The sequence below is a fragment of the Sminthopsis crassicaudata genome, chromosome 4 (genome assembly GCF_048593235.1).
Source record: "Sminthopsis crassicaudata isolate SCR6 chromosome 4, ASM4859323v1, whole genome shotgun sequence".
NCBI lineage: Eukaryota > Metazoa > Chordata > Mammalia > Dasyuromorphia > Dasyuridae > Sminthopsis > Sminthopsis crassicaudata.
The window spans coordinates 334,808,796-334,829,733 of NC_133620.1; the positions used below are offsets into that span (position 1 = coordinate 334,808,796).

General features: G+C 35.5%; 1 protein-coding gene across 2 annotated transcripts in view; it reads left to right on the forward strand.

Annotated features, from left to right (window-relative positions):
* Window positions 1-19,199, forward strand: part of DNAI2 (dynein axonemal intermediate chain 2) — an 81,307-nt gene extending 62,108 nt beyond the window's left edge. For both annotated transcript variants that reach the window (XM_074260678.1, XM_074260677.1), the window contains exons 10-14: window positions 4,826-4,961; window positions 6,234-6,380; window positions 10,718-10,936; window positions 14,717-14,845; window positions 18,809-19,199. In XM_074260678.1, coding sequence (XP_074116779.1) covers window positions 4,826-4,961; window positions 6,234-6,380; window positions 10,718-10,936; window positions 14,717-14,842 — 628 coding nt within the window. In that variant the 3' untranslated portion in view covers window positions 14,843-14,845; window positions 18,809-19,199. The remainder of the gene's footprint in view (window positions 1-4,825; window positions 4,962-6,233; window positions 6,381-10,717; window positions 10,937-14,716; window positions 14,846-18,808) is intronic.
* The last annotated feature ends 1,739 nt before the right edge of the window (window positions 19,200-20,938 follow it).

Below are 20,938 nucleotides of genomic sequence, written 5' to 3' on the forward strand. Positions count from 1 at the left end.
CTGGTTCTCCATTTGTGGCTCTCTCTGCCCCTCTTAATCAAACACCGTGACCTTAGTCTTTCACCTGAATCAGTAGGTCTGGATTGAGTGACTGGTAAAAGCAGTCAAGGATACATAAAACCTTAAGGATGGCAGACTGGGAGTTCATCATGTAGTTCAGATACCCCTGTGGGGAACAATTGTATTTCATTATCTTGGCGTAATGCTCCTAAAAAGTTGTCTGGGAGCCATTGCAAGAATGACACAGAGTACTTCTTTTGAGGATCCTTAAACTTGAGTGTTCAGAATGTCTTCCTGAAACTAGTAGCTCCAAAAATCAAACCTAGAATGATAACAATAAAATTCTTCTTTGTATTTCTGGGTCAAATGCAGAAGTTTGAGATTGTAACAGATAGTCCAGACCATATAGGTTCCTTAAATTGTCATTGTTATGTTTCAAGGGTGAGCTTGGTGGTTAGCAGCTCTTTTCAAATATTATAGTTTTACTCTGTTGTGGACAATTTTTTTAGAAACACCTATTTTTATTAAAAATTATTTTTTTCATATAATAACTTTTCATTTTCAGAATACATGCAAAGATAGTTTTCAACATTCACTTTTGCAAAAACCTTGTGTTCCATTTTTCTTCTTCCCTTCTCCAACCCAAGTAATCCAATATATTTTAAAAATGTATAATTCTTATATATCTATATCTATATATATACATTTATCATGCTGCACAACAAAAATCATATCAAAAAGGGAAAAAAAATGAGAAAATAAAAGCAAGGAAGCAAACAACAAAAAAAGGCACAAATACTGTGTTGTGATCACACTCAGTCTCCATAGTCCTTTCTCTGAAGGCAGCTCTCCCCATCACAAGTCCATTGAATCACCTCTTTGTTGAAAAGAGCCAAGTCCTTTCAAGTTGATCTTCACGTAATTTTGTTGCCACTGTGTACAATGTTTTTTTGGTTCTATTCACTTCACTTAGCATCTGTTCATATAAGTCTTTCCAGGTTGAAATCTGAATCATCCTGTTGATTGTTCTCAGTTTCCAATTCCTTATGTGAATAATTAAAAAAAAAAAATCAGTTCTCTATATATTTTAGAAAAGAGGTCTTTAACAGAACCCTTGGACATAATTTTTTCCCCTAGTTTCCTGCTTCCCTTCTAATCTTGTCTGCATTGGTTTGTACAAAACCTTTTAAATTTAATATATTATTATCAAAATTATTCATTTTGCTTTTCATAATGTTCTCTAGTTTTTCTTTGGCCATAAATTCCTTTCTTCTCCACAGAGCTGAGAGGTAGACTATCCCTAGTTTTCCTAATTTGCTTAAAATTTTTCAATAGTATTTTATTTTCCAAATACATGTAAAGATAATTTTCAACATTCATTTTTTTAAAAGCATACAGATTTCTTTTTTTTTTTTTTTTAATAATAGGTTTTATTTATCAGACATTTGCATGGGTAATTTTACAACACTGACTATTGGCAAACCTTTTGTTCCAATTTTTCCCCTCCCCCTATGGCCGGTCAACCAATACATGTTAAATATGGTAGAGTATAAATTAAATACAAAATATGTATACATGACCAAACAGTTATTTTGCTATACAAAAAGAATTGGACTTTGAAATTGTGTACCTTTAGCCTATGAAGGAAATCCAAAATGCAGGCGGACAAAATTAGAGGGATTGGGAATTCTATGTAGTGGTTCATAGTCATCTCCCAGAGTTCTTTTGCTGGGTGTAGCTGGTTCAGTTCATTACTGCTCTATGGGAGCTGATTTGGTTCATCTCATTGTTGGAGAAGGCCACGTCCATCAGAATTGATCATCATATAGTATTGTTATTGAAGTACATAATGATCTCCTGGTCCTGCTCATTTCACTTAGCATCATGTAAATCTCTCCAGGCCTTTCTGAAATTATCCTGTTGGTCATTTCTTACAGAACAATAATATTCCATACCATTCATATACAACAATTTATTCAGCCATTCTCCAATTGATGGGCATCCATTCATTTTCCAGTTTCTGGCCACCACAAAGAGGGCTGCCACAAACATTCTTGCACACACAGGTCCCTTTCCCTTCTTTAAGATCTCTTTAGGATACAAACCCAATAGCAACACTGCTGGATCAAAGGGTATGCACAGTTTGATAACTTTTTGAGCATAGTTCCAAATTGCTTATCCAGTCAACATTCATTTTTATAAAACTTTATATTCCAATTTTCTCTCCCTTCTTCCTTTACTTAAATATATGCAGTTTTTTAAAGCATATTTCCTTATTTGTCATGTGCAAGAAAAATCAGAACAACAGGGAAAAACCATGAGAAAGAAAAAAACAAAAAAAAAACAAAAAGTGAAAATACTGTGCTTCGATTCATATTCAGTCTCCATAGTTCTCTTTCTGAATGCAGATGGCATTTTCCATCCCAAATCTATTGGAATTGTTTGGATAATTTTTTGAGATAAATATAGAAAGTGGGAAATGATGCCAAAAAAGGTCTGAGAAAACATTGTATCCGGAGAGGAAATCATCATAGATTTAGAGCTGAAAAGAATATTAGATATTATCTATTCCAACAGGCTCATTTTGCAAATGAGAAAACTGAAGTCTCAAGAAGGTTGTTACAAATAATTAGTAACAGAGTAAGAATTAGATCTGAGATCTTCTGTATTCAAATTCAGTACTCTTCCCCAGATACTATGCTATCTAATATACCTGGAAAGACTTAAATGAATTGATAGAAAGTGAAGTAAGCAGAACCAGAAGAACATTGTACAATGATCAACTGTGAATGATTTATCTATTTTCATTTTTTTTTTTTTTGATAGGTAATTAGGGTTAAATGACTTGCCTGGTGTCACAACAGCTAGGAAGTGTTAAGCGTCTGAGGCCAGAATGAACTCAGGTCCTCCTGATTCCAGGGCTAGTGCTCTTTCTACTGTACCATCTAGCTACCTTGACTTATCTATTTTCAGCAATACAATGATCCAATACAATTCCAAAGGACTAATGATGAAAAATGCTATAGGCTTCCAAAGAAAGGACTGATAGAGACTGAATGGAGATCAAAGCACAGTCATTTTTCACTTAAAAAAATTTTATTCTGTGATTGGTTTTTTGGTTTGGGCTTTTTTTTCCCTTTCTTTTTTCTTTTTTTTTTTTTTTGGGTTTGTGTTTTCTTTCACAACATAACTAATATGGGAACCTTGGAGTGGCAGCCAAAGGGATTTATCCTTGGTTCTGTCCTGTTCAATATTTTTATTGTCAATATAAAGACATAAATGATATGCTGATCAAAATTTCTGGTGACAGAAAGTTGGCAAGGATAGCTAATATTGTCAAAGACAGAATCTTCACAATCCAAGGAGATCCTGACAACAGGAAGGACTAAAGCTAACAAGACAAAATTCAATACTAATAAATATAAAGGGCAGCTAGGTGCAGAGTGGATAGAATTCGGACCTGGAGTCAGGAAGTCTCATCTTCCTGAATTCAAATTTAACTTCAGACACTTGCCAGCTGTGACTTGTCCAGTGACCCTGGGCAACAGTCATTTCACCCTGTTTCTTCAGTTTTCTCATCTGTAAGATGAGCTGGAGAAGGAAATGACAAACTATTCCGGTATCTTTGCCAAGAAAACCCCAAACAGATTCACAAATTATTGAACAGGATTGAAAAAAAATGATTAAACAATAATATAGGTTCAAAAAAAATCAACTCAAGACTAGGAAAAATATAGATAGAATGCAGGTTATGTGGAAAAAGTTACAAAATTATAGATTTAGAACTGGGAAAGGATCACAGAGGAGACGGAATTCAATTCCTTTATTTTATAGGGGAAGAAAGTGAGACCTAGAGTATGATTTTCTCAGTTATATAGCCAAGAAGTGTCTACAGTAGGATTTGAACCCAGTTTTTACTGATTCATAGTCCTAGCCGTGACACGCTGTTAGAAAAGAATGAGAAGTTTTAGTGGACTCCAACTTCAGTAATTTTTCATATTTGTTGTTAATTTGTTTTTAAATCCTGTCTGATTCATCATGATCCCATTTTGGGTTTTTTTGTTGTTGTTTTTTAGCAAAGATACTGGAGTAGTTTGTCTTTTCCTTCTCCAGTTCATTTTATAGATGAGAAAACTAAAGAAAACGGGGTGAAATTAATGAGGGAAAGGAAAGGGGGAACTCTGTTGGCACATAGATAGTAAGAAACCCCGTTTCTCCGTGCAAAGATCCCACGAGGCGCAGTGTCCCCTATAAATGAATTTACAGGCCCAAAACCCTAGATTGATAAATAAAAGGTAGAAATTTGGAAGTAAAATTCAGTTAGAAAGACTCCAGGGCCTGAGGTGGCCGCTGGGTGGGCAGGAACCCTTACATGTCTGGAAGGATATCATGTGTTGGGGGGAGGGCTCCTGCAAAGAGGGAGTTCTGGCTCACCTCTTTTATACCTAGAAGATGGGTGGTACCCAAGTTCTTGGAGGGCTTTTCAGTTAGCTCAGATCAGGTGAGGGCTGGGGGAAGCTGAACTGAGAGTGGGTTCTTTTCACCAGGATTTTAGGTCAGCCATGGGCAGTCAGAGAAGAATCTTAAAGGGACTTCAACCCCCATCAAAATGACTTTTCCCCAGAGTCACAGCTAGTAGGTGTCTGAAGCTGGATTTGAACTTTTTGACTCCAGGTGCTCTCTCCTTACTGTACTACCTAGCTGCCCAAGTTCTTGTATTATTGCGAATAGAATTCTGCCAGAAACAATGGATCTTTTACCAAAACAAAACAAAAAACAACACCATGAATCCTGAAAGTTTTGTAATTTATTTATTTTTTTACAGATACCACATGGCTTATTTAACTGATGGAGCCTGGAGCCCACAGAGACCAGCTGTTTTCTTCACAACTAAAATGGATGGAACTTTGGATATCTGGGACTTTGTATTCAAACAAAGTGACCCTGCTCTCAGCCTTAAGGTTGTGTACTTATCTTTATAGTGGGTTCCCCTTCAGCTCTTCCTTTTCTTTGAATTGGGACTTCCTAATGATGGGGACAAGTGGGTGTTTATAACAGCTGGGAACAGATTTGTGTGTGTGTGTGTGTGTTTAAATCCTTCCTCCTATACCTATTAACTGCATGATCCTGAGCAGGTAACAACTTTTTACTGCTCCAGGAAAATTCCATAAAACTATACATTATATCAAAAGATCAGGAAAAATGGTGCTGATTGGCATAGGTGGAGGAAGTTCTAACATAGTATAGGGAGCTACTACTACCAACAAATTTAAAAGTTAAAAAAAAAATGATGTCCATAGAAATCATGAGAAGGATGTTCTCAGAAAAAAAATTGGAAAGTTCTTCATGAACTCAAAGTGAAATGTACTGTATTCAAAGTAATATCAATGTTTTGGAATGACCAGGTATAAATGACTTTGCTATTCTCAGCAGTACAATGATCCACAACTATTCTGAAGAACTTATGATGAAAAACCCCGAGAAGAAACTGATTATGAATGAAAACAGATTGAATCATACTCTCTTTTTCAGTTTTATTTTTCTTGAGGGTTTGTTTTTTTTTAATTAGGATGGGAGATCTATATTTTCTTTCACTACATGATTTTTATGGAAATGTTTGTATAACTTCACATATAGTTTCTTAATGGGGCTGAGGGTGGGGGTAAGGAAGAATTTGGAACTCAAAAGTTTAAAAAAAAGTAAAAATTGTTTTAAATGTAACTGAGGTAAATATTAAATAAATAAATAAACTTTTAAAATAAAAATAAAATAATAATAACCATAGAAGCTATCATGAAAGGTTGTTGGAGAGTAATCCTATTATGTATACAAAGAGCTTTGTAAGCTTTAAGAGTGCTTTATTAAATGTTATTTTAATTAGATATCCCCCATTCCTGGAATGTTCTACCACCTTATTGGCTTCCCTGGCTTCCCTCAAGTCCAAGTTAAAATCCCATCTTCTATAGAAAGCCTTTCCCAATCTCTCTTAATTGTAGGACTTTTCTCCTCTATCAATTATTTCCTATTTGTTCTATACATATAATTTATTTGTGCAGAGTTATTTGCATGTTGTCTCTCCTCATTAGATTTGTAACCTTCTTGAGGACAGGGACTGTCTTTTTGCTTTTCTTTGTATCTGCAATATTTGATACAGTGTCCAGTACACAGTAGGTGCTTAATAAATGTTTATTAATTGATTGACTTATAATTCTGAAATGTCTGTTTGGCCTTAGGTGTGTGATGAATCCCTGTCTTCCCTCAAGGTGCAAGATAATGGCTGTTTCCTTGCCTGTGGGTCCCGACTGGGGACAACAACCCTTCTTGAAGTCTCTGAGGGACTATCTACCCTCCAAAGAAATGAGAAGAATACCATGTCATCAGTAAGTGCCCAAAGAGGCCTTAGGTCTAGTTATCATGCAAGGACAAGAGTCCTAGATATATTTGAAGTTGAAAGGCTGATTAAAAAAAAAAAAAAAAATAGGTAAACCGTTTCACATCTGACAATAAGGCTGATAAAAAAATTAGGTAAATCCTTCAGTGAAAATAGAACTCACATGTGACAATAATGTATAAGTAATCACCTATAAAGTACTAAAAAACCAACAATAATGTACTAGAAAGCAAGAGATCCCTGTTTTGCTGCTAACTAGCTGAATAATCTTCAGACCTTCTCTAGTCTCAGTTTCCCCATTTGTAAACCGAGAAGATGCACTGGATTAGATTTTGAACTGGGAAGGACCTTAGAAGTCATCTAATCAAATGTCTTATTTTTTTTCTTTTTTTTTTATTATTATAACTTTTTATTTACAAAGCATATGCATGGGTAATTTTTCAGCATTTACCCTTGCAAAACTTTCTATTCCAAATTTTCCCCTTTTTCCTCCCACCTCCTCCCCTAGATGGCAGGTAGTCCAATACATGTTAAATATGTTAAAATATATGTTAAATCCAATATATGTATACATATTTATACAGTTATCTTGCTGCACAAGAAAAATCAGATCTAGAAAAAAAGAAAAATATCTGAGAAGGAAAACAAAAATGCAAGCACACAATAACAGAAAGAGTGGAAATGCTTTGTTGTGGTCCACACTCAGTTCCCACAGTCCTCTCTCTGGGCATAGATGACTCTCTTCATTACTGAACAATGGGAACTGGTCTGAATCATCTCATTGTTGAAGAGAGCCACGTCTATCAGAACTGATCATCATATAGTCTTGTTGTTGCTATGTATATAATGATCTGGTTTTGCTCATTTCACTTAGCATTAATTCATATTTATGGTTTATTCAAATGAAGTCTTTCTTTTAGGTTTTGATTATCAAACTGGGTTTCTTCTTTTACAAAAAATTCATGATTGAAACTTACAAAAATAGAAATACATTCCCATTGTCAATGGCATTTCCTTTTAACAGAAAATTTGACTTTATTGAATATCAATATTAAAAAATTTTAAAACACTTTAAATTTGATACTATGCTATGAACCAAAAAAGTCATGCACAGTGACAGAAAAAAAAAAAAAGTACATTTATGTTTCAAGTTCTTCTTGGAACCAGCATTGTTATGGTTGTTCTGTTGTTGTCCATTTGACGAAATCTGATCCAGTTTAGTGATTCTCCTTCCTCTAGGCATGATCTGGAACTCAAGGAAACCCCTCCCCAATATTTAAAAAAAATATTTATTTTAATACACATTGCTTTATGAATCATTTTGGGAGAAAATCAGAACAAAAGAGAAAAACCATGTAAGAGAAAAAAAAAAAAAAAAACAGAAAAAAGAAGTGAACATAGTCTGTATTGATTTACATTCAATCTCCATAGTTCTTTTTCTGTCCAAAGTCTATTGGGATTGTCTTGGATCACTGAACCACTGAGAAGAATCAACTCTTTCATAATTGATCATTGCACATTCTTGCTATTATTGTGTTCAGGGTATTCCTGGTTCTGCTGCTTTCACTCAGCATCAGGTCTTATAAATCTTTCAAGGTCTTTCTGAAGTCAGCTTATTCATCATTTTTTATAAAATAATAATATTCTATTACCTTCATTTGCCACAACTTATTCAGCCATTCCCAAATTGATGGGAATCTACTCATTTTTTACTTCGTTATTACCACAAAAAAGCTGCTACAACTACAAACATTTTTGCAAAAATATTTTGCCAATATTTAATGACTATCAATATGCTGATTTTAAAAAAAAAAAGGTCTTTGAGATCCACATTGCAAAAATATTTGTAGTTGTAGCAGCTTTTTTGTGATAGGGAAAGTCATGATGTGGAAAGGATAACTGTATTGATCTCCACGCGCTAATATTCCTTTTTTTGTTTTTAATTACAGCTTTTTATTTTCAAAATATGTGCATGGGTACTTTTTCAGCTTTGATCCTTGCAAAACCTTGTGTTCCAAATTTTTCCCTTTCTTCCCCCCTCTATATACACACATATATTAGATTTAACATATTTTAACATGTTTAACATATTAAAATATGTTAAATCCAATATATGTGTATATATATATATATATATATATATATATATATATATATATATATATACAATCATCATGCTGCATAAAAAATCAGATCAAAAGGGAAAAAATGAGAAAGAAAACAAAATGCAAGCAAACAACAAAAAGAGTGAGAATGTTATGTTGTGATTCACACTCACTTCCCACAGTCCACTCTCTGGGTATAGATCTTCATCACAAGATCATTGGAACTGTCCTGAATCATCTCATTGTTGAAAAGAGCCATGTCACCCACATTTAACACCACATACTAAGATTAGATCAAAATGGGTCCAAGATTTAGGCATAAAGAACGAAATCATAAATAAATTTGAGGAACATGGGATGGTTTACCTCTCAGACTTGTGGAGGAGGAAGGAGTTTGTGTCCAAGGGAGAACTAGAGACCATTATTGATCACAAAATAGAACATTTTGATTACACCAAATTAAAAAGTTTCTGCACAAACAAAACTAATGCAAACAAGATTAGAAGGGAAGTAACAAATTGGGAAAAAATTTTTACAGTTAAAGGTTCTGATAAAGGCCTCATCTCCAAAATATACGGAAAATTGACTTTAATTTATAAGAAATCAAGCCATTCTCCAATTGATAAATGGTCAAAAGATATGAACAGACAATTTTCAGATGATGAAATTAAAACTATTTCCACTCCTATGAAAGAGTGTTCCAAATCACTATTGATCAGAGAAATGCAAATTAAGGCAACTCTGAGATATCATTACACACCTGTCAGATTGGCTAAGATGACAGGAACATAATGATGAATGTTGGAGGGGCTGTGGGAAAACTGGGACACTGATGCATTGTTGGTGGAGTTGTGAAAGAATCCAACCATTCTGGAGAGCAATCTGGAATTATGCCCAAAAAGTTATCAAAATGTGCATACCCTTTGACCCAGCCGTACTACTACTGGGCTTATATCCCAAGGAAATACTAAAGAAGGGAAAGGGACCTGTTTGTGCCAAAATGTTTGTGGCAGCCCTTTTCGTAGTGGCTAGAAACTGGAAAATGAATGGATGTCCATCAATTGGAGAATGGTTGGGTAAATTATGGTATATGAATGTTATGGAATATTATTGTTCTGTAAGAAATGGCCAGCAGGATGAATACAGAGAGGCTTGGAGAGACTTACATCAACTGATGCTGAGTGAAACGAGCAGAACCAGAAGATCATTATACACTTCAACAATGATACTGTACGAGGATGTATGCTGATGGAAGTGGATTTCTTCAACATAGAGAAGAGGTAATCCAATTCCAATTGATCAATGATGGACAGAATCAGCTACATCCAGAAAAGGAACACTGGGAAATGAGTGTAAACTGTTATCTTTACCTTCTGAATCCAATTCTTCCTGTGCAACAAGAAATTTGGTTCTACACACATATATTGTATATAGAATATACTGTAATATATTTAACATGTATAAGACTGCCTGCCATCTGGGGGAGGGGGTTGGGGGAGGAAGGGAAAAAATCTGAATAGAAGTAAGTGCAAGGGATAATGTTGTGAAAAATTACCCATGCATATGTACTGTCAAAAAAAGTTATAATTATAAAATAAAATATTTAAAAAAATAAAATAAAAATTAAATTAAAAAAAAAAAAAAGAAAAGAGCCATGTCCATCAGACTCAATCATTGTATAATTTTGCTATTGCCATGTACAATGATCTCCTGGTTCTGCTCATTTCATTCAGCATCAGTTCATGTAAGTCTCTCTGTTTCTTACAGAATAATAATATTCCATAGCATTCAGCCATTCTCCAACTGATGGGCATCCACTCAGTTTCCAGTTTCTGGCCACCACAAAGAAGGCTGCCATAAACATTTACGCACATACAGGTCTCTTTCCTTCCTTCTCTTTGGTATATAAGCCCAGTAGAAACCCTGCTGGATCAAAGGGTATGCAGGTGCTAATAATCTTTGATCCTTTGTGATCACCTTTCTCAGCATGACCTCCTGGTAGCTGCACACCTCTAAAGCTCTGGATCTCCAGTCCCACCCTAGAGCAAGAAGGTATCCAAAGAAATCCTCCTATACAAACTAAAAACCTTTAGTTCTGAGAATCCTAACTATGCTAAGTGTATGATTTATTCACTCAGATAACTTCTTCCCATAAAGACACTCTCCTCCCACCTTTCTAAATCACTTCAATTAATCCCCCCCTTTTCTGTGGGTACCCTAGATCTTTGAACGAGAAACTCGACGAGAAAAGATCCTGGAAGCCCGGCACAGAGAGATGCGCCTAAAAGAAAAAGGCAAGAGTGAACCCAAGGATGATGAAGGGGATGAAGTTAAAGTCAGCTGGCCAGACCTGCTGGCCCAAACTGAAGAGGAGTTCTTTGATATTGTCAATCGTGAGATCAAGAAGAAAGAAGCTGCTCTTAGGAAATCTCAAGGAAAGGTAAGTGCCCAAAGGGACATTCAAAGGAGTGGAAGGATAGCCTTAGAAAGTCTGTTGATGTTCTGAATGATCTTAGTCTTATAGGTCCTCAGTTTAGCTCTCTGGAGAATGGAACATAATTAATCCAGTCTTTATCAGGAATCACAGCTAGTTTGTTAATTTTCCAATTCAATTGCAAATTTTCTATAATTTTGCATCCCCTACTTAGACACTTATTAAATGCTTATTGACTGATGAAAGAAATGAATGTATATTCCAACAACGTACAAGGTAATAGATAGGAATGGGTTCTGAGCTTTTTGTGAGAAAGGCAGCATAGAGAAAGACTTAATAGGAAAAATGTTAAATTGAGAGTCTCTTTCCTCATTGTCCTGAAATAAATAAAATATATATATATATATAAATTTAACTTTTAATTTCTTTTTATCTTTTTTTTTCCCCTGAGGCTGGGGTTAAGTGACTTGCCCAGGGTCACACAGCTAGGAAGTGTTAAGTGTCTGAGACCAGATTTGTACATGGGTCCTCCTGAATTCAAGGCTGGTGCTCTATCCATTGCGCCACTTAGCTGCCCCAATAAATCAAATATATCATTGTAGGAATAGAGACTCTTTAATTGAGATAACAGGGTAGCCAAATTTGCCACCTTGGGGAATATCAGGCCAGGAGGCTCACTGGAAAGGTTTTTTTATTTTTTAAGAGAAAAGAGGAAGGTAATGTGAAGTATTCAAACTAGGAAAACCACTTCATTATGACTGCTTTTCCCTTCATGCCATGAATCCCAAAGAAAGGGGGTGAGGATAAATCAGAGGCTACCTTGGAAGCTGGTTTGCCTCCAACTGGCTTTGTTTACAAAGACTCTCAGCTCAACCTAATTAACATCTTAAGGATAGGAATCCAAGGACATCACTGCAAATATAACATTACTAGGATCATTAAGAGGATGGGGCAAGTAATATCACATTTTGTATTAACAGTTTTTCTGTCAACATCTATAACATGAAAATCCTAGACTGTGTATTTTCAAAGAGATTTCAGGTCTGATATTTTCTGATTTTTAAGAAAATAGCCAGAGAAATTTATAATGTGGTTATTTTTTTCATGAATAGTTATCCAATTTTAAACAAATTGAATTGTTATTTACTGGCATGATTTATTAATGTTAATATCTCCTATGTATATAATGTTATATTGTTTTCAAGCTATTTTCCTGATGTTATAAAGACTTGAGAAATAATATAGTGAAACAAAAAGGAAGTAGTATTATATTCAGTTCTCCTGGTTGTGCTGGATTGCTAAGTATGATGGCACACTGTCATTTCAAAAATTAAATAAATACATACACATCTACACATGTAACTTAATATATCTCAATAAATATATCAATATTAATATTTATCTGCATATATATGTGTATGTCATAAGATTCTGGAAGCATAGTAAGTACAAAGAAGCTACAACATTTAACATAGCTCTAGACAAAATTGTTGAAGAGTATGAATTGCTTGAGAAATTTTTTTTTTTAATGACCATACCAAAGCTATTATGTCAAGCAATTTATTTTATATATGTATATTGCATTACATATCTTTTAAATATTTCAATTTAATTTAAATTCAATTCAAGTATTTCAAATATTTGAAAGGATGGAACATTTCAGGATAAGGCCTTGGAAATTAGTGGAAGTTGGTAGGAAGATCAATAGTCAATCAGCCAACAAGCATTTAGTAAGTACTTATTATGGGACACTGCTAAGTGCTATGAACACACAGAAAGGCAAAAGCAGGATTCCTGCCACCAGTGAGCTCACAGTTTAATGAGGAAAATAACAGGCAAACATAGATACAGGAAATGGGAGTTAATTGCAAAGAAAGGTCACTATGAGTATGAGGATTGTCTGGGAAAGATCTCTTGGAGAAGACGGGATTTGAACTGAGTTTTGAAGGAAGCCACTAAAGCCAGGAGATAGAGGAAATAAAAGATTCTGAAGGAAGGAAAAGGAATTTGCATCAACTTCTTCCTGCCCCTTATTCTGCTTACTTCTATGTCCAAACCCTTTTCCCACACTAAGTAGTCAACTTTCTGGGACTCAGAGCTTTGACTGGATTGCCCATACCCTGTATTCAACCATTCCTTTTTCTGAAAGTGTCCAGTAGCCAATTTAGGATGTGAAAAAGTTGAGCAAAGGAAGGATGAGGTATCGATTGATTCAGTGATGTCCAGTGCCAAGAATGTCAGAATTGGAATGGACCTTAGAAATCATCTTACATAGGAGGTTCCTTGTTCCACCAATTTGTTCCTTGGGAATTGTGTTAGTCTGGCTCGAGAGGAGTGTATCTTTCAGATCATAGGCTAGAGGTTTCATTATTAAGTATCTCAGAAATTGACCAGCAGAACATCCAGCCTTTAGATTCCTCTTACAAAAGAACTTATCAATGAATAAGAAATCTTAAATGATGGAGAAAGTCCCCCCTTCATAGAGATAGGACAGATGTCTTCTTAAGACATCCATCTAAGATATCTTAAGACATCCTCTAAGCCCAAAGCCCAAACTCATAGAATTCAATCAATCAATTAATCAATAAACAATTATTAAGTACTTATGGTGTTTTGCTAAGCAGTGAGGATGAAAAAAGAAGCAAAAGAAAGTCCTTGCCCTCAAAAAGCTTACAATCTAATGGGGAAGAAAACATGCCAAATATATATATATATACACAAAGTAAGGTACACACAAGATAAATAGCAAATCGTTAACAGAAAGACTACAAATCATTAACAGAAAGAAATTAAGAGGGCTAGGGAAAGAAAATTCCTGTAGAAGGTGGGTTTTAATTGAGATTTAAAGTTAGCCAGGAAGATCAGTGGAGAGGAAGAATGTTTCAACCATGAGAAACAGTTTACAAACTGACTTTAAAGGTTTCTTCTGAGTAGGTTCCTTAAACCTTTGTTGAGTACATTTAGGGGAGACCTCAGCACTCACATTTTTCGGTCTCAGCCTTCTTGTCTACAAAGCCATACATTTGGCCCTTAAATCTCCACCCCATGACCATTTATTGTAATTTCTTTGTCATCTTTCTATCTCTAGCTCTGTTTCTTTTCATCGCTTTCTTTATGTGCTGACATTGCCCATTAGATTTAAATTTCTTGAGTGTAAGGAACCTCTTGGTTTTATACTTAACATGATGTCTGGAACATATTGCTTAATAAATGTTTTTTCCATCCATCCATCCATCTTTTTTTTTTTTTAACCTATCTATCCATCTCTCCCTCCCTCTCTCTTTCTCTTTTCTTCCTTTTTCTTTTCTCTATCTCAAACTCTGTATTTCTGTATTTGTGCCTCTGTATCTCTGTCTCTCAAAACACACACACACACACACACCCCTTGGAAGAAGTAGGGGAATCTTAACCTGGAGGGATGCTTGGCACCTGAAGGCAGAACCAAGATCAGTGAGTAGAAGTGATTAATATGGGTTTACCCTAAAATAAACCTTCCTGACAGAGTTGTCTCAAGTGAAATAGGTTGCATTGCATTGAAAGTGTGTTTTCCTCCTCAAAGTCTTCAAGCAGAGGTTGGATATCTTCCAGAATGTTATAGAGAGAATTCATTTTAACATGTGATTTGGATTAGATAGCCTCCAGGTCCCCTCTAACTTCAGGATTCGGTGAATTATCAAATACATTGACTCCCTAGCCAAGAAATCTACTCATTCAGAGCAGCCTTGGGGAAAGGCAGATCCTGATAAAGGAAGCTTTTCCTTCATTAACTCTCATTATGCTTTTCAGAAGAAAGATTATGAAGAAGAAGGTAGTGAAGAAGAAGGAGAAGGAGGAGGAGGAGAAGAAGAAGATGAGGATGAAGATAAAGAGCCAGGAGAGGAAGAAGGTGAAGAAGAGGGAGCAAAAGAATAAAAGGTCAGTATTTAACACCATTCTAAAACATCTGTAAGAGTACTTTGCCCTAAAATAATACAAATAATTCTTTTTTTATTTGTTTTCATTTTTATTTTCAGGTCTGAATTTTCTTTCTTCAACTCTTCCCATATCCATTGGGAAGGCCAGAAATATAATAACAATTATACATATGAATATATGAAAAAGCATTTTCACATCAAGCCATAAATGTTAGACAATTAAACAGTGCCCCTATTTTAATAGCTGGGACTCGAGAAAGGCAGAGGGTATGGGAGAGCTGGGTGTATGTCGGGAGATTCTTAGAAAGCCCGAACTTCCATGAAAAAGGAGCCCTTGATGGAAGATGCAAAACTGCTTTTATTAGTGTAACAGGTTCTCAAACTTTTTGGTCTCAGGACCCCATTACACTCTTAAAAATTATTAAGGACCCTCTGCCATATAGCTTTTTGTGTGTGGGTATAGTTATGAACTGGCCACACAAAGTGTCAAAATCAGGGGGTGAACCAGGGCTTTTGATACCAAATCAAATACAAAACTTCACTATATTCGACACACAAGATTAAGGTGCATAAAAAGATATCTAGTGTCCCCTTATTCCCTCCCTCTATCCTTCTCTGACTTCTGAGTTAGTTCTATAACTGGGGGGAAGCCACCCTTCCTATTTGTCTCCAAACATCTTCCTAGGGTCATCCTTTCAGCGTGCTCCAATCTCCTACCTCAGTGAAAGGGAAGAAGAAAATAAGCATGTATTAAGTGTGTTCTATGCATCAAGCAGGCACTAGGTGGCACCATAGTGCATAAAATGTGTGAGGAAGTTCCAGTTCCAATCTGATCTGACACTTATTAGCTGTGTGACTCTGGCCAAGTCACTTAGTCCTGCTTGCCTCAGTTTCATCATCTGTAAAATGGGCCGGAGAAGGAAATGGCAAAACACTCCACAATAACCCTGGGAGGGGGATGGTATTATAACTCCTATTTTGCAATTAATGCAGACAGAGGTCAAATGATTTACCCAGAATCATTATAGCTAGTGAGTATCTGAGGCAAGATTTGAACTCAGATCTTCATAATTCTAGGCCAGGTGCTTTGTGCACTTTGGTACCAGCTAGCTTCCTCCCTCATAGGAATGGCCAGATTTGCCTTCTGGTTCTTTTATTTATTTATTTTTTATAATAGCCTTTTATTTTTCAAAATAGACGCAAAGATAGTTTTCAACATTCACCCTTGCAAAATCCTGTATTCCCAATTTTTCTCCCCCCCTTCCCCCATTCCTCTCCCCTAGGCAGCAAGTAGTCCATTATAGGTTAAACCTGCAATTCTTCTAAATATATTTTCGCATTTATCATGCTGCACAAGAAAAATCAGATCAAAAAGGAAAGAAAATGAGAGAAAAAAACAAGCATGTCTTCTAGTTCTAAAACTGAATTTATCACACGAAGGCTGCTGAGGAAGCTTTTCCTTCACAGTGAACTGAATCACAGGGTCTTTCTCTCCCTCCAAAATCAGGGAGTTAACACCATATGTATAAGGCACCATACTCATATGCTATGTGAGGATATAGACAAAGGACACCCAGGATTCCCTTATTGAATAGCCTTTCATATTTGTACTAATGCAAAGAATAATAATTTTGGGTGCTACATGAGTGTGCTGCTTGGTTGTAAAACTAATGTGGAAATATTTTTTCCATGACTTCAGCAACATGTATATAGTCCTCTCTGGCAGATTTCTTTACACATAATATCCCCCTTAATCCTCACAAAAACCAAGTGCTCTTGTTATCACCATTTGGTAGGAAACAGAGTGAGAAAGTGGATTTGGCTGTGGTTGAACCCAGGTCTTGATGATGTCAAGACCAACATTCTATCTCCTACATCACTAGGCGCTCCCAATAGTAGCTTTGTTATAAATTCTCTCACCAAACTCCAAAGGACTTTCTCAGCTAGGTAGTATTTGATGCACAGAGCACTGGGTCTAGAGTCAGGGAGACCTGAGTTCAAATTGAGTCTCATACTACCTGTGTGATGCTGAGCAAGTCACTTTACTTCTGTTTGCTTTAGTTGCCTCGACTGCAAAATGGGGATAATAACAGTACCTCTCTTGAAGGGCTGTTGTGAGGATTAAATGGGATATTATATATACAAAGTGCTATGCAAATCTTAAAAGGATATATGTGTTAGCTATTCTGGGATAAGAACTCAATATTTGACAAAAATTGCTGGGAAAACTGGAAAATAGTATGGCAGAAACTAGGCATTGATCAACACCTAATACCCTATCCCAGGATAAGATCATAGTGGGTCTGTGATTTAAACATAAAGCAAATTAATATAAGCAAATTAGGAGAAAATTGACTCAAATTTATAAGAACAAGCAATTTGTCACTTGACAAATGGTCAAAGGATATGAACAGATAATTTTCAGACAAAGACATTAAAACCATTTCTAGTCATATGAAAAAGTGCTCTAAATCACTATTGATTAGAGGAATGCAAATTAAGACAACTATGAGGTACCACCTCACTTATACTTCTCAGATTGACTGAGATGATAGGAAAAGATAATGACGAATGTTGGAGGGAATGTGGGAAAACTGGAACACTGATACATTGTTGGTAGAGTTGTGAACTGATTCAACCATCCTGGAGAGCCATCTGGAAATGTGTCCAAAGGATTATCAAACTGTGCATATACTCTGATCCAGCAGTGTCTCTACTGGGTCAGTATCCTAGAGATCATAAAAAAGGGAAAAGGACCCACATGTGCAAAAAAATGTTTGTGGCAGCCCTTTTTCAAGGAATTGGAAACTGAGTAGATGTCCATCAGTTAGGGAATAGCTGAATAAGTTATGGGATAAGAATGTAATGGGATATTATTGTTCCATAAGAAATGATCAGGAGGGTGGTTTCAGAAAAGCTTGGAGAGACTTACATGAACTGATGCTGAGTGAAATGAGTAGAACCAAGAGATCACAATACACTGTGACAACAAGATTATGTGATGGTCAACCATGATGGGCTTGGCTCTTCAACAATGAGGTGATTCAGGCCAATTCCAATAGATTTGTGAAGGAGAGAGCCATTTGTACCCAGAGAGAGGAGGACTGTGGGGATTGAGTGAGGATCACAACACCTTTTTGTTGTAGCTTGCTTGCTTTTTGTTTTCTTTCTCATTTTTTCCCTTTTTGATCTGATTTCTCTTGTGCAGTATATATATATATATATAATTATAGAAATATATATATATATAATTATAGAAATATATATATATATAATTATAGAAATATATATATATATAATTATAGAAATATATATAGAAGAAATGTACATGTTTAACATAATGAAAAATGTTAGTTGTTATTATTATTATTATTTGCATTTTATTCTGAATGTCTGTAAGGGATTCATGGTCTCCTTTGTCTTTATTCTCAGATAAGATAATATTTGGGGTTTTTTTGTTTGCTTGTTTTTTTCCTGAGGCTGGGGTTAAGTGATTTGCCCAGGGTCACACAGCTAGGAAGTGTTAAGTGTTTGAGTCCTGCTGAATTCAGAGCTGGTGCTAAGATAATATTTTTAAGATTTTGATCATGTAGTAAGGATTTAATAAATACTTATTATTATTATTATTATCATTATTATCTTCTCCCTCTACCCCAACTTTCCTTCACAGTTCTCTTTTGCTAGAAGTTTGTCCTGTTTTTATTTTGTTTGAGTCATTCTCTAAAGTTTAAGAGGCTTTTGTTAATACAGAAAATTTCATTGTGCTATAATGGTATTTATGGAATGAGCACATGAGTGCTGATTCAGAGCCTTCCTGCCCACAAAAGAGCATAGAAAAGTATATATAAGATGTTTTCCAAATGTAAGGTAATCTCACTATTAGCTAACGTAGAACTAATATTATTAACTTATATTACTGCTTAACACACAGTTTTTCTCTCCTGCTTCCTTTCTTACCTTCCAGTGCAACGGAAACCAGGTGATAGTTTTTGTACAAAGTTTCTGATGAGAAAATCTACACTGGTATTTGTTCTAAGACAAGAAGCCTCATGGGGGGAGAAATAACAACCTCATCACTCTGGTGGGTGTGGAATGTGGAACAGAATGCAGAGGCCTATCCAAAGCACTGGCATCCCAGACAAGAATCTACAAGAAAGATGTCATCTGTCCACAGCCAGCCGTCCAGATGGCTACCCAGCCTCCCCTTATTTATTCATGTACCCATTTTTTTTCCTCTCCCCTTAGGATCTTTTCTGAGAAACAGACATAACCAATATGTTTTCTACTTGACTGTTGATTTTTAGTCTTATGTTCCTGGCTGATAATTATACAAATATATCATACTGTTAGAAGAATCTGACCTATTTATTTTACTGGGGGCATATGACCTTTGTCTTTAAATAAAGGATTGACTAGTAGAAGAGGGATTAAACAGTCTCCTTGGCCTCTGAGAGAAGCATTGAACAATGGGTGGAAATTATAGGAAGAAAGAATTCAGCTTAATAAGTGGAAGAACTTTCTCACACTTAGAATTGTCCAGAAATGGAAAAGATTATCTCAAAAGGTAATGAGCTCCTCAAAACTGTCAGAGAAACAATCTGATCATTTACTGGGGTCTGGCTGTTGTAGAAGAGATTTCTACTTTTTGGGAGATATTGGCTACATGGCCTAATCTTTACAGAGTTAAGATTATATAATTCTAAGATATTGAGTCTGGCCCATTGGATAAGGATTCCATTTAGGATTAGGAATACCAATTAAGTTTTGCCTGGTTCTCTGATTTTAGCAAGTCAATTACTTAGGGCAGTATTCACAGTTCATATGTGGATCTCACTGGTAGAGCAATAAGAATTTCTTATTTCTTAATAAGAATTCAATGTAACAATGAAAGAATGGGTCTGATATACAAAAATAAAATAAAATTTTAAAGATTCTTCTGATTCCAGTCAGAATAGTCCCAGGTACTTATGGATCCTAAAGCAGAATTTTTTTTTTTCCTATTTCTTTTTTTTTTTTTTTAAGTTTAGTTGACATCTTTTGATTTTACATTGCAACATTTTTTTTTTCTATGTAATCCTGAACAAGAAACCTATACACTTATTTCTGGCTATTACCCCACCTATAGTCCTGATTGCCCATCCTGTGTATTTTCCTTTATAACAAAGAAAAATTAGTCAAAACAACCAATTTCTTGTTCATAATCCATCTCACTAATGAAATGAAGAATGTGCATTTCATCAGGAGCCAAGATTGTTCATTACAATTGCAAAAAAGTTTTTCTCTCTTTAGTGTTTTCATCAAAGCATGTGTTTGAGAAATAATTTTTACCTGTTAGTAGTAAAATAAACTTGTTTCAGAAGAGAGGGTCACAAATTTTTCACTCCTCTATGTACTATGGCAATATTTACATACATATTTTCATATTACTTTGGCAATATTTCCACACAGAGAAGACCTATATGTTCATTTGTTTCAGTCATGCTCAACTTTTTGTAACCCCATTTGAAGTCTTCTTGGCAGAGATACTGGAATAGTTTGCCATTCTCTTCTTTAGTTCATTTTACAGATGAGGAAACTGAGGCAAACAAAAGTGAAGTGATTTGGCCAAGGTCACAGTGTCTGGGTGTTTGAGACCACATTGGAACTTGGAGATCTTCCAGACTCTAGGACTGACAGTATACCCACTCAAGTTATCTAGCTGCCCTTATGTAAGGCAGAAACCCTCAAAATGCCAAGTAATTAAGTCAGGCAGGATGTTCCAGGGGAAAGTATATTAGGCCATTGTCCAATTAGGACCCTGGGTTCTCATAATGGCTCAACCACTAATTGTGTGAGCACTCTGGATCTTATCTTTCTCATTAGTAAATTGAGGGATTTAGTCAAGATGATTTCCAAGGACCCTCCCAACTTTAAAAATAAGCCATACATTCTCTCTTTTTAGCTTTTCTATGATTCCAATTGGACTGAACTGAGCTAAAAATGAGTAATTTATATTGAGACTGATAATATAGCATTTATAATAGGACTCTAAGCTACTAGATAACAAAGTGAACAGAGAATAGGTTTGGAGTTCAAATCCAGTCTCAGTCCCTCA